The sequence below is a fragment of the Salmo salar genome, chromosome ssa04 (genome assembly GCF_905237065.1).
Source record: "Salmo salar chromosome ssa04, Ssal_v3.1, whole genome shotgun sequence".
NCBI lineage: Eukaryota > Metazoa > Chordata > Actinopteri > Salmoniformes > Salmonidae > Salmo > Salmo salar.
Genome location: NC_059445.1, coordinates 35,735,659 through 35,750,268, shown reverse-complemented (window position 1 = coordinate 35,750,268; position 14,610 = coordinate 35,735,659). Strand labels below are relative to the sequence as shown.

The 14,610-nt window shown below is 39.9% G+C and overlaps 1 protein-coding gene across 3 annotated transcripts in view; it reads left to right on the top strand.

Moving 5' to 3' along the window:
• Nucleotides 1–14,249, top strand: part of lhfpl6 (LHFPL tetraspan subfamily member 6) — a 61,544-nt gene extending 47,295 nt beyond the window's left edge. For 2 of the 3 annotated variants that reach the window (XM_014195872.2, XM_014195871.2), the window contains exons 3-4: nucleotides 13,005–13,103; nucleotides 13,284–14,249. In XM_014195872.2, coding sequence (XP_014051347.1) covers nucleotides 13,005–13,103; nucleotides 13,284–13,402 — 218 coding nt within the window. In that variant the 3' untranslated portion in view covers nucleotides 13,403–14,249. Of the gene's footprint in view, nucleotides 1–9,602; nucleotides 9,727–13,004; nucleotides 13,104–13,283 lie in introns of those variants that run through there. The other variant, XM_014195873.2, reaches the window with a different exon arrangement.
• The last annotated feature ends 361 nt before the right edge of the window (nucleotides 14,250–14,610 follow it).

Here is a 14,610-nt window from a genome sequence, read left to right as displayed (position 1 = left end):
TTCACCATGAGGCCAATGGTGACTTTAAGACAGTTACAGAGTTCAACGACTGTGATAGGAGAAAACTGAGGATGGATGAACAAGATTGTAGTTACTCTACAATAGTAACCTAATTGAGAGAGTGAAAAGAAGGAAGCTTGTACAGAACAAAAATATTCCAAAACATGCATCCGGTTTGCAACAAGGCACTAAAGAAACACTGCATACAATGTGGCAAAGAATTAACATTTTGTCCTGAATACAAATTGTTATGTTTAGAGCAAAACCTAATACAACACATTACTGAATACAACTCACACTATTTTCAAGCATAGGGATGGCTGCATCATGTTATGGGTATGCTTGTAATTGTTAAGGACTGAGTAGTTTTCCAGGATAAAAAAGAAATGGAATGGAGCTAAGCACAGGCAAAATCCTAGAGGAAAACTTGTTTCAGTCTGCTTTCCACTAGACAATAGCAGATGATTTCGCCTTTCAACAGTACAATAACCTAAAACACAAGGCCAAATCTACACTGGAGATGCTTACCAAGACTGTGAATGAATTAAATCTGCTTTGAAATCTATGGCAAGACTTAAATGTCTGTCTAGCAATGATCAACAACCAATTTGACAAATATTATACAATCCAGGTGTGCAAAGCTCTAAGAGATTTACCCAGAAAGACTCACAGCTGTAATCGCTACCAAAGGTGATTCTAACATGTATTAACTCAGGGGGTTGAATACTTATGTAAATAAGATACTTATAGGTATTTTATTTTCATGAATGTTTTACATATGTTAGAATTTCTCTTCCACTTTGACATAACTATGTTTTTGTGTAGATCGTTGACAAAAAATTACAATTAAATAAGTTTTAATCCCACCTTGTAACACAACAAAATGTTGAAAAAGTTGAGGGGTGTACTTTCTGAAGGCACTGTGAGTATTTCACACTACAGTGGTTCCTCCTTTAAAAGTTGCGGCACACCTTGCGGGCTGCTGCAGCATTCTGTGGCACGTTATCTATTTGTCAGCCATTTCTTTTGTTAATGCAAGTTATTGCTAGTTTGACCACCAGAGGGCATCTTTGAGAAGCATTTGATAGTCTTCCATATTGCAGGCATGCGGGAGACAGGGGCTCAATCCCCCAATGGGGAGGAAGGAGTAGGCTGTCCTTGTAAATAAGAATTAGTTCTTAATTCTTAGGGATAGACCCCTTTTTTCCCAATTTTCACCTAAAATGACATACCCAAATCTAACTGCCTGTAGCTCAGGCCCTGAAGCAAGGATATGCATATTCTTGGTACCATTTGAAAGGAAACACTTTGAAGTTTGTGGAAAGGTGAATTGAATGTAGGAGAATATAACACAATAGATCTGGTAGAAGAAAATACAAAGAAAAACAACAACTGTCTTTTTTGTATTTTTTTCAACCACCATCTTTGAAATGCAACAGAAAGGTCCCAAATTTAGCCATCACTCTGGTTGTAATTCCGATGGTGTCCCACAAGTGGGTAGCAGTGTATGTGCAAAGTTTCAGATTGATAACTTGAAGTATGAGCAAGCTACATGACATTTAGTGTGAAGTCACCCAGGTTCATTTGGGCAAATCGTGAATGACACATTTACATTTACATTACATTTTTCTGCAAGAATAGCGTCAAATCTGTATACTTGGAATTGATTTAGCTTTTCCAGTATTAGTAGCCATATTGTAAGTTCAACATTTGCAAAACACCCAGTTGTCATAACTTCATAACTCTCCATATTTTAAGCAATTTTTGTCCAAAAGGAAAAGGCTTGCAGTCGCACAAGGTTAGCAGCAAAATTGTGTGACAGATACAGGGTTCTGCATACTCCGGTAGAGCCCAGCTCATTGGCTATCTAGCCAGCTTTGTTTGACCCCGATTGGTGCTTATTTGACAAAGTTATAGTCAATCAAAGTGAAGACCACCCGTATCATCGGCGTGCCATGAAGGCGTCGCACTCTGACCAGATTTGGTGTCCTATAGGATATACTACACTCCTAATGATATAGTGAAGTCTGGTTACATTCTAGGATCTCTGAGGAATAAATATGAATGTCATTTTACTGGTTGAAACAATGTTTAAGGTTAGATTTTCACAGATTCCTTTCTTTGCAAATTGGACGAGTGGAAATACAAAATCGATTGTGTATGCTATATGGACCTTTTTAGGATATGAAAAATGATTTTATCTAACAAAACAACACTTCATGTTATCTCTGGGACCCTTGGGATGATAAATCAGAGCAAGATTTCAGAATGTAAGTACACACACAGAATGTAAGTACACAGCGTAGCTAGCAAATTGTCAGCCAACATAAACGTGTAAGGTAACTTATTTGAAAAGTCATTACTTTATTACATTGAGTAGCAAGCTACCGCGAGAACGCGCTCTATTGACTTTGCGGCTTGAGCATGCTTTTGGTGCACTGTCGATAGCGCACTGGACTTCAGGCAAGAAGGTTGAGGGTTAGAAACCTGCTCCCTGCTTGTTTCATTTGAAGTCCTGCACATTTATCAGTTGATTATGTGGTTTATATTGCCCATTCATTGTCAGTTAGAGACACAGTAGTGCATTGGGACCCAAAAGTATAATCAATGCTCTAACTCCCCCATGGTCGTTAGGGCAAATCTGGTCTATGATAGGACGTTTTTTTTTCACACCTAGCTCGGCTATTCTTTAGTAAATGTTGAATAGTCTATTGTTCCGCTATTAGCACCCCTCTCCAACTTGCAACAAATTAATGTATTTTTGTCGAGAGCAAAACTTTTTTATTTTCAAGTCACAAATAATTTTTCTGAAAGCAAAAACGAGGCTTCAAAGTGAAAACATTTTTTGCAGTCAAATATTTTGTAATAGAGAGCAAAAGTTTATGCATTTTATTCCCCCAAAATATTTTCAGAACAAAAAATGTATTTGAAAACAAAACTCGCTATCAACCGTCCTCCATTTTGGCCATTTTTTTGAGTGTCAGTTTGGCTACAACCAATACTGTTCAGCTTTTCTTTCCGATACAAAGGAAGTCATAGCGGACACCTACGAAGAAGGACTGTGTGATGATGGCATCTCAGGTAAGCAGCACTGGGCGTTCTTCCATCCAACTTCTACATATCTAGTAGTTAGCTCCTACAACAGTGTCGGTTAGTAACATTCTACTATATTACATACATACCGTATAATGATAAATCATGCAATTATTATTCTCAAACTAACCAAAAGCATTTAGCTACGAATGCCTGTTCTTACCATTTTCAGCTGAATTAATCAAACTTTCTTTCATGGCAACTCATAAGCAGGCCATGTCCTATTTGTTTCATAGTCGATATATAATCATATTTCATGACAGTGTAACGGTTAGCTTTTTTTTACAGAAGGATGAAAGAACACAATATGTCTGTCAGGGAATGCTATTCTGATATGTCAGATGAAGAGTTAGACCAGAAAGTCAGCACCATTAAGGCAAGGATGCCCCATCCCCATGCTGCACCCCTGTCTCTCATCCACATTGATACAAATCATAAATTGGTATTAAGGTATTAAGATGTATAATGTCTCCATCAAATCTAAGAAGTTATTTTAACTTTTTTTATTCTTACTTATTCCTAGACAAATTTTCAATGATGTATGAAATTGGAATTGTTCTTCATCAACTGGTAATACATAAATAATGAAGCAGGTTAATAGGTTAAACATTTCACTTTTATTCTAATGCTTTTTTTCACGATACTACAGGTAGTATATTATTTTGTATACATATTGCATATTTCCCATCACCTATTGAACAACCACAATACCAGTCTGGTGTTAAGCTTTCTGTGCTGTATTGACGCATCCAGAAAATGACATCTGCTGCTTTAGATTGAAAGTCATGTCTCAGTTATTGTTTTCATATCTACAAAAAATAAGATATTTTCTTTACTTTCAGAGTGCCGAGCTGATAAAGGAGTCGAAAATGTAGATTTTTCCAAACGTTCACTGTCCGAGGAACAGGCCATGGAAGCTTTATTGCTGGCAAAAGTGTCCATAACCAGAGGTAATTAAACTGTTCTGTGTACTTTTTCTCTCTTCCTCTCTGCCTGTCTTGTTGTACATGGTACCTGTCTCACATGCATAGTTTAGAGGAAGAAGGATACCTTGACCTGTCGAATTCTATCCACCTCTTATGTGTGGGATATGTGTTCCTACCTCGTCTGCGGGCAGATCTGCAGCATTTCACAGAGAGTTGGAATAATCACCCTTTAAGTACAGAGGCGAACCTGACGCCTCACCAGTTGTGGAATATCGGAATGCTCCAAACATCTGGCACATTTTGGTTTTTGCCTTAACACTACACAGCTGATTCAAATGATCAAGTCATCACCAAGCTTAAAGTGGTATTTATGTCTAATAATGACATTATCTTCTATTGTTTGTCCTCATGTGTCTGTTTTTCAGCATAAAGTACTCTGTAGCCACTTAGTGTGGACACCAGGTGAGACCACACACACACACACACACACACACACACACACACACACACACACACACACACACACACACACACACACACACACACACACACAATAACAGTCTCTCCCCCTTCTCCCTAAATCCTCTAGGTTATATCAGCTGTGTTGGTGAACCCCTCCCGCATCTGAACTGGCTGACACAGAGGGCACAGCATGATCATAAGTGAGAGGTCAGGTCAACAGGAAGTATTATTAAAGAGATGCTTTACCTTGAAATAGAGATGTAGTAGTCCCAAAGTTAATGTTCCAAGGTCAGTTTTGCATTTCACCTCCTGACGATTATGATGACTGACCGTGTTAGAATAAAAAAATAAAAAAAAAAAGGCTTAATCGTGCCCTCTCTCTATCCATCTGTCTCTTGTCTGCAGTTATGTTTTGATGTGCGAGAGGAAGCCAGTCCCGTCATCGCCACCTCACCCGCTCTTAAGATAACCTTCGGGCCAACTGGGGGCCCAAGGCTGGTTAGGAGACACCGCTAGAGACACTGTAATTGTGATGAACTGAGAGAATATTTAGGTAGCACTGTAATTCATTAATCATATGCTGTCAGCCTCTGTTCTTACCCCTTTCCCTTTCTGTCTTCTACACCGTCTCTCTTCCTCGTTTTATAATGCACACCATATGTGCATTGAAGTACAGATTGAACTTGTATTTATAATATTACAATTATCATAAGTAGAATGCATGTATTATATATTTATAACACCTGGATAATGAACTTCTTTCAATAAAGCGTTTCACATTCTCCACTGGTTGAAATGAAGTATCTCATTGAAATACTATCCAGTGTCCTCAGATTAATTCAGATGAAGGGAGTTAGATATGCATAGTTTTGTTTCTGTATATATGAATTACAAATCAGCCTTTACTTAAATCATGTTTCAAGTCTATTGCATAGTTACAGCATCATTCAAATAATGGAGTTTGATACACCTGGTGTTGGATATGACTGAAAAAGAATGTCTCACAGAGATTCATACCTGAACCACACCTTTATTTGCCAAGGAAGAGTACATGATCAGTGAATGTATTCAATGTACAGGCTACAATGTGGGGATCTCATGCGTGGTAATAACTACAGTACATGTATATAGAACTTGCTTCCTTGGCACAATCAAGTTATTATATTCTACTCAATCCATAGGCTTCATTAATGCCATTCAGTCTTGAAGTTGATACAACAACTATGATAGCTGTAGCTAGCTACACATGCATACTGTAGCTAGCTACACATGCATAGGCATACAGTTATTTGTATCCTCCACTACGCAATAACAAGTAAATAGTTAGCTAGCTATGTTACTTCAGCTGCATTGCATGGCAAGGTAAGCTTACACAATTGTACATTCAATTTGCAGTAAATGCTTTGGCTAGCTAGATTCTTTACATCCTCTGTTTCCCGAGACGACAGCCTGGTTTGCTGGTTTTCTCAGGAGTCCCTAAAACATAGCCAGATTATGCTGCATATGATATTGAGCAGTGACGCTGTAGGTGTGATCGAGGCATAAGTGTCGCTTTATTCGTGTCTAACTAGCTAACATTGAAAATAGGCACTAGTTGGTTACTAGTCCAACGCTCTAACCACTAGGCTACCTGCCGCCCTGTGCAATTCACTATCTACAAGCAAACACCTTATGATTTGTATTTGTAAATCGAGGGCCTTAAGTAAAATGACTGCCATAAAGATTTGCACATAGGAGAGATATGCGCAAACATGACAGATATGGCAAACCTGCAACTTTATATTTGGAAGCGCTTAGGTCACCGCACTTTTGGCAGGGATTTAACGACAAGAAAAACACTAGAAGTTCTCACGCGTAGACAAGAAGTTCTCACACATAGAAAACAAGTTCTCACGGTAGAAAGCGATTTGTAGTCATTGAAAAAAGGTTTGTACCCGTAGAAAGCGATTTCTATAAACTGCTGGCAGCCTCTCGTTCGGCCATTTTGATGCCTGCCTTTCAAGGCTGCATAAATTATAGTATTTTAACCCTAATATTGTCACGTCCTGACCATAGTGAGTGTTATTTTCTATGGTAGAATAGGTTAGGGCGTGACAGGGGGTGTTTGTCTGGGTTTTGTATGTCTATGTTTTGGTTCTAGGTTTGCATTTCTATGTTGGTGGTGTTTGGCATGAACTCCAATTAGAGGCAGCAGGTTGTCATTGTCTCTAATTGGAGGTCCTATTTAAGTTAGGTTTGTCCCACAGGTGTTTGTGGGTGATTGTTCTTCGTGAGGTTTTTGTTCCTCCAGCGTCACGGTTTGTTGTTTTGTATATACTTGTAATGTTTAATGGTTGCATTCGGTTTCACTGTGTCACATCCTGACCAGTTAAGGGGTTATTTGTTATTGTAGTTTGGTCAGGACGTGGCAGGGGAATGTGTTTGTTTTATGTGGTTTGGGGTTTGTTAGTATATGTGTTTATGTAGAGGGGTGTTGGTTTAGAGTATTCCGGGGTTTTTGGTTATGTTCTATGTTTTGTATTTCTAGGATCTGTCTATGTTGTGTATTTCTTTGTGTTGGCCTGGTATGGCTCTCAATCAGGAACAGCTGTACATCGTTGTTACTAATTGAGAGTCATACTTAGGTAGCCCTGTTTCACCTGTCCCTTTGTGGGAAGTTGATGTTGCACTGCTGTGTGTTAGCCTGCAATACTGTTCGATCGTTTTCTTGTTTTGTTTGTTACGTGTTCAAAATAAATTTGATTTTGATTTGATTTGATGAGCACTCAACCCGCTGCGCCTTGGTCCATTACGTACGACGACCGTTACACACTAATTTAATAAAACATGTGGAACTACGAAAACGCTGCATCTTGGTCCGCTCCTTCAAACTGCCATGACAAATATGTTAACCATATTTGTACCCATACTATGTCCAACGTAAATAATCAAAACCATAGCCCTAGATTACTCTATATTTGCAACATTATTGCGGTGTACACCCGTTCATCACCCAAATAGTTGAATTAGCTGGCCAGTGTGATAGCACATGTCATACATTGTAAGTGATTATAATCCATCTGCTGTCTCATGTTGCACAGACGATGAGCATTAAGGAGACAAGTATTCCTGAGGCCTCTAACTATTTCCCCAGGAGAGGCATGTAAAAGGTAGAGGGGAGGTGTAGGATATGGGATCAGACTTTGTAACAGTATTGCTTCAGTCCCTCTCCTCGCCCCATCCTGTGCTTGAACCAGGGACCCTCTACACACATCGACAAGTCACCGTCAAAGCATCGTTACCCATTGCTCAACAACATTCCGCAGCCCTTGCAGAGCAAAGGAAACACCTACTTCATTGAAACGCTATTAGCGCACACCGCTAACTAACTAGCCATTTCACACCGGTTACACTCACCCACTTGTTTCCGCACCAACGACTGATCCTGGTCAACAGCATTATTGGATCAACTTTTTTTATAGACTACAAATCGCTTTCTATGCGTGCTAACTTTTTTATACGCGTGATAACTGTTTTCTACGACTACAAATCGATTTCTGCCATGAGAACGTTTTTCTAGGTATGAGAACTTGTCTTTTTGTTCTCATTGAATCCCTGACAAAAGTCCAGTGACCTAAACTCTTCCAAATATGGAGTTGCAGGTTTGCCATATCTGTCATGTTTGTGCATATCTCTCCTATGTGCATATCTTTATGGCAGTCATTTTACTTAAGGCCCTCGATTTACAAATACAAATCAAAATGTGTTTGTTTGTGGATAGTGAACAGCATTTGTGGATAGCGATTTACATTTGTGGAAAATGATTTACATTTGTGGAAAGTGATTTACATTTGTGGATTGGTGATTTACATTTGTGGAAAGTGATTTACATTTGGCATGATATTGATCCCGTATATTATGGCCTTTCTCTTGCATTTCAAAGATGATAAAAAAAATTGAAAACGCATGTTTATTTCTTTGTATTGTCTTTTACCAGATCTAATGTTATATTCTACATTAATTTCACATTTCCACAAACTTCAAAGTGTTTCCTTTAAAAAGGTATCAATAATATGCATATCCTTGTTTCAGGTCCTGGTGGACCATTCTTGATACACACGTGAAACTGTTAAGCGTGAAAAACCCAACAGTGTTGCAGTTCTTGACACAAACAGGTGCGACTGGCACCTACTACAATACCCCATTAAATAGCTTGTCTTACCCATTCACCCTGAATGACACACTTACACAATCCATGTCTCAAGGCTTAAAAATCGTTCTTTAACATGTCTCCTCCCATTCATCTACACTGATTTGAAGTGGATTTAACAAGTGACATCAATAAGGGATCATAGCTTTCACCTGGTCAGTCTATGTCATGGAAAGAGCAGGTGTTCTTAATGTCTTGTACAATCAGTGTAAATCTACACAGAGCACGTCAACATGCCTTGCCTTCTGCTGACAATTACATCATCAAAATGTGTTGTAGCCAAAATAATGTAAAGGGCTGTCTGGTAGCCTCAATAAATAGACAATGATTTGTAGTCAAAGTCATTGCACTACTATATGTACATATCTACCTCAATTTCCTTGTACCCCTGCACATCGACTTGATACTGGTACCCCATGTATATAGTCAAGCTATCATTGCTCATTGTGTATTTATTCCTCGTGTTACATTTTTTTCCATTATATATTTTTTTTACTTGACTTGAGACTTGACTTGAAAAACTTGTCTTGACTTGACTTGCCCTTAGAATGCACGACTTGGACTTGACTCAACCCATTCTACTTGGGACTCAACTTGAGACTCGGAGCTTGTGACTTGAGACTTGCTTGTGACTCGAATAATAGTGAACTGGTCCCACCTCTGCTACAGACCATCAGTAACATTTCTACCTACTAACCCTAGCTCTAGCCGTAACCCTTATCCTAACCCTAAACTTAACCCTAGCACTAACCTTAACCCTTACCATAACCCTTATTTTAAACTTAACCCTGACCTTACATATTGTGTCAAGGTATTACTTTCCCAGTCACAGAGATGTGGATGTAGGAGAGAATGGATTTTTAGAGACCAATGGTACCTGGTAAGACTTATTACTACCTGACTTTTCTCTGTCTGTATTTTCTTCCCTGCAGGTACCACCAGTCTTCTCAGTAGGGTTAGGGCTACCCTGCCCACCATGAATAGTGGCTACCTGAAGTTCACAGCACGAGTCTGTAGTTGGAGACATCTGTGTATCTGAATAAAGCATGCATTTTACTTTTGTGGCCTGATTTATTTACCCTCCTCTAAACCTGTTCCACTGTTTCAAACCCCTCACCAAAGTTATGAATCGAATAATGACAAGGACGTGCAGTTGGCCTGTTTTTATACTTTTGTTTAATAAAACATTTAATATATTATATATCTTGCGAATCCTCAACCTCCAGGAACCCCACGTAGTGCCCACCAGGAAAGGGGAATTTGCTCCTGGTGGAGCTGACAACACATGCCACAGCACCACTTGGGGTTCTGGCCCCAGCCACTATCCTCGCATGACCCACTCCAGGCACCAGAAGGCAGGCAGAATTGTCTACAAAGAACTAAACAAATATCTGTCGGGCACCATAGATAGCAAGACATTCATGTCCCTCACCTGGTAACAGGTTCTGTCTCTCCCGATACCATCATTGCCATTGATAATTGTAATATGTGGGGCTGGGGGATTTTTTTAATGAATGGGTAGGTTTGAATGGGTGAAAATAAAAAGTGACATTCCTTCCAGTTATGCTACATCCTCCACACAAAACGTTGAATGAACATGTCTTTATACAAAGCCATGGGCTTTTCAGAAAGGTATGAGTACATCAGTATGGGAAAGTTTGTTTGGTAGCTAGCTAAATTGTTTCATTACTTTTTCACAATGTAGCTAGCTATTCGTATGGAAATGAATTAATGTAAGGTTAACGTGACCTGGTGACGCAAGTCAGCTAGCTAGGTAGAACCAGTCTAGCTAGCTACCGTGGCTAGTTAGCTGGCTACTGCCAGCTAGTTACTATCACGTTTGAAGGTAAGACCCAGGTGCAGACAATGTCAAAGTAACAAAAGTGTATTAATTCGAATACAGGCAGGCAAAGGTACAGGATGGCAGGCAGGGTCAGGGCAGGTAGGGGTCGGTAATCCAAAGTAGAGGGCAAAGGTACAGGACAGCAGGCAGGCTCAGGGTTAGGGCAGGCAGAAAGGACAAAACCGGGAAAACTAGAAAAACAGGAAAATAGACAAGGCAGGATCAAGGAGAAAAACGCTGGTAGGTTTGAGGAACAAAATGAACTGGCAACAGACAAAGAGAGAACACAGGTATAAATACACAGGGGATAGATAATGGGGAAGATGGGCGACACCTGGAGGGGGTGGAGACAATCACACAGACAGGTGAAACAGATCAGGGCGTGACAAGTTACTAATGCTAGTTAGCTAGACTGGTTCTAGCTAACGTTAGCTAACTTATGTGCAGCAAAGGAACTTGTCAAAAAAGTAATGAATTTAATGAAATAACAAACCTGATGGACATCTGTCCTCCCGCTCCCTCTGGTCTGGGCTGCTTACTACAGTTCCTCTTCAGCATGTGGAAGGTGGAAAGTATACCTTTGTCAGTGTGGGGTGCAATGCTGGGGTGGGCGAGGAGGCATGCATGCTCCTCAATTTCTGTTAGCAGTCCCTGCCCTTGTACACACTCCTGACAGCAGAGGCATTCCTCCTCTGTGGCCATCACCGGTCGGAGAGGTAGCTATGGCTATAATGTTACTAGCTAGTTGTTGGTCACTGGGAAGGGACATTCAACTCTGGAGCCTTCTAGCTAACAACAGTTAGCTAGCTAGCTACCTAGCTACAACATAAGCTAACAGAAACATATTAAATTAAAGCATTCTGATTTGAATTCAATTGTGAATATTGCTAACAATTTAACAAAATATATATAGCGTCAATGATGTCAGAATATAACGTTATGTAGTTAGCTAGTTAGCTAATAACTTATGCCGCTAGCTACTGGTTGCTAACGGTGCCAATTAGTCTAGACAAGAGAACGACGTCACATTCCTCAACATAGACTAAATAGATTTCCAATCAAGACATTCTACATTCTCACGTTAACTGAGACTGTATGATCTATAAACCTAATTGTGTCTATCTTTTCTGTTTCTCCTCCAACAAAATATAATTATTAGCTGTTAGCATTTTATCCTTTCCTGTGATTCGAGTGTCATTTCTTAAATGTCTCCTGAGGTCTCGCTTATGGCATAATGCTAATATTTCGACCCCCCTTTTTGACAGAAAACTAGCAAACAGACGTGGCGCCATCGGCTGACCATTTAGGGAATGGAGTTCTCAGCTGAGGTGTCAAATTTTGTTCAAGAATATGGGTATTGACAGAGGAAGGGGAAAAACTCACTTTAGTTAAGATGCATTGGCCAATCAAAACACATCGTTGCGTCTATACTAAATTCCAAAATGACACTACATTATTTTTTTACGCCCTTTTTCTCCCCAATTTTGTAATATCCAATTACGATCTTGTCTCATCGCTGCAACTCCCCAATCAAGCTCGAGAGAGAGGCGAAAGTCGAGTCATGTGTCCTCTGAAACATGACCTGCCAAGCCACACTGCTTCTTAACACCAGCTCGCTTAACCCCGGAAGCCAGCTGCACCAATATGTCAGAGGAAACACCGTTCAACTGACAACCGAAGTCAGCTTGCAGGCAACTGGCCTACCACAAGGAGTCGCTAGAGAGCGATGAGCAAAGCAAACCCCCTCGAGTCGCTAGAGAGCGATGAGCCAAGCAAAGCCCCCCCTGTCAAACCCTCCCCTAACTCGGACGCTGGCCTAATTGTGCGCCATGCTATGGTACTCGCAGTCACGGCCAGTTGTGACACAACCCCCAGGCTGTAGTGACGCCGTAACACTGCGATGCAGTGCCTTAGACACTACATTATTTACCATTCATTGCTGTTGGGCAAACATAATCTGAAACAACCAAAATAAACTGCAAATGCATTCAACAAGTTTGTCGAGTCACAAGCTTGATGTAGTCATTGCGTGCTAAGAATATGGGACCAAATGCTAAATTTAATACTATAAGTGAATTAGTCCAAATTCTTATGACACCTTCAAATGGGGGGACTAGATAAATAAAATGCATTAATTTGTAAATGGTAAAACAGATATGTATGAAAATACCCTCAAATAAAAGGTTACGTTCTGTACTGGTTCCTCATATAACACATTTGATATCAAATCCACAATGCTGGAGTAAAAGTTTTGCCTTCACTGCCCACATAAATATGTTGGGAAGTGTTCGTAGGCTCTTGATGAAAGTACCATCTCAGGAAATCATGTGACATAGTGGAACGTGTTAGCTTTTTAACTTAAGTGGTTTTGAATAATGCAAGCTGCACTATTCACTGTATGATGGGTTTGTTATGACATAGCTTAGCACATGCTTCTCTCTCTCTCTCTCTCTCTCTCTCTCTCTCTCTCTCGCTCTCTCTCTCTGCACAGCGTTGCTGATTGGGTCGGGGTGTGCACTCTACCCTCTAGGTTGGGACAGTGAGGAAGTCCGACAGACATGCAGCAACATATCCAACCATTTTGAGCTTGGTACGGGTCAAACATCTACACACAGTCACATCCACACAACATCATCATATTCAAGTCACACGTTGATTATTAACAAGTCATTCAATTTGGTCACAGCTCATATTATGCTATGTTAGCTCTGATTCTAATTCACTGTTTGTGTCTGTCTGTCTGTCTGTCTGTCTGTCTGTCTGTCTCCAGGTTCTTGTGAGATTGGCTGGGCGTTCTACTGCACAGGAGCAGGGGCAGCAGCAGCCATGATGTTATGTACCTGGATGGCCTGCTTCGCTGGGAAGAGACAGAAGCAATACCCGTACTGATGGCATCAAGGCAGGACAGCCATGATGACAACTTGAAACAACACTTGTCATCACCAAACATTTGAGACTCAGAGCAAGGGAGAATATCAGGGGGACAGAGTCTGTAGGCTAGCTATGCACTCTGTCATAAGTGAAAAGTAAAAGAGCGGACCACCTTGTGCTGTATTTGATGCTGCAGTAGAAAGCAATACACAACACATGTAATGAGACACTCCATTGTTCTGCAGAGCACTTCAAAGAGTGGAGTCTACATACTTGGTTGTCATTGACAGTAAGAGCAACAACATGTGTTTCCATCTCTCTTTTCTATTTTCCATGTTTTGTTTGGTTGCTCCTCTATTCCCCCTCTAGTCTGTCGTGTTCCAGTCCCTATACTATAACTCTTCATCGTAACTGAAGTAATGGCACAACCTGTGGTAAAGAGAAATTACTCTACTTTTGATGTTACTTTGTTATTGTGAGTATTTTATATCCTGTATTTAATTAATATGTTATGTACCCCCATGTTGGCTTAGTGTTGCCTTAAATATATAAACCTTTACTGGTAACTTGCAATAATCTTGAACTGTTATCATGTCTATTTACAGTATATCTATAAACAGGGACTATTGAAGTCCCTAACCATGTACATCTGTCAAATTTGAATGATGTATGTTTTGTGTATTATGTTTATTCTATTATAATAACATATTCGCACCTTTTGTATGAAACACTATGTCTAATTTGACTTGGTTTTGTAAATACATTGTAAATAAATATTGTTACTTTGAAGTCTTAATTAACAAATAAAACGTTCAGCAGTGGAGAAGTTGTAGTTCCACTGCTGCGCCACTTTATCTGAATTGAATCACTTGGCATCAGCCTATTACTCTTTCTTAAAACTGTAACAGCAATTTTGGTGATTATGGGGATTCATATGCTTGGTTAATCCTGGTTAAAATGATCTGTCATGTTTATCTTAATTGATGATGGTCAGCTCTAACAACATTCAGTGGCTGTTATGAGCTCTGTTGGAGTTTAGGCTTTACTATGAACAGCAGGAAGAGAGGGGAATGAACCATTCAACAGATGCTGCTGGAGGTAAATCATTAGTAAGGGTTAACACACACCTCTTCACTAGTCCCACAAACCACTGCTCATGCTCTTTGCAATACACCTGGCTATTTAGTGAAAAGTCAACAGTAAATTGGGGGGTTAAGTGATTTTCA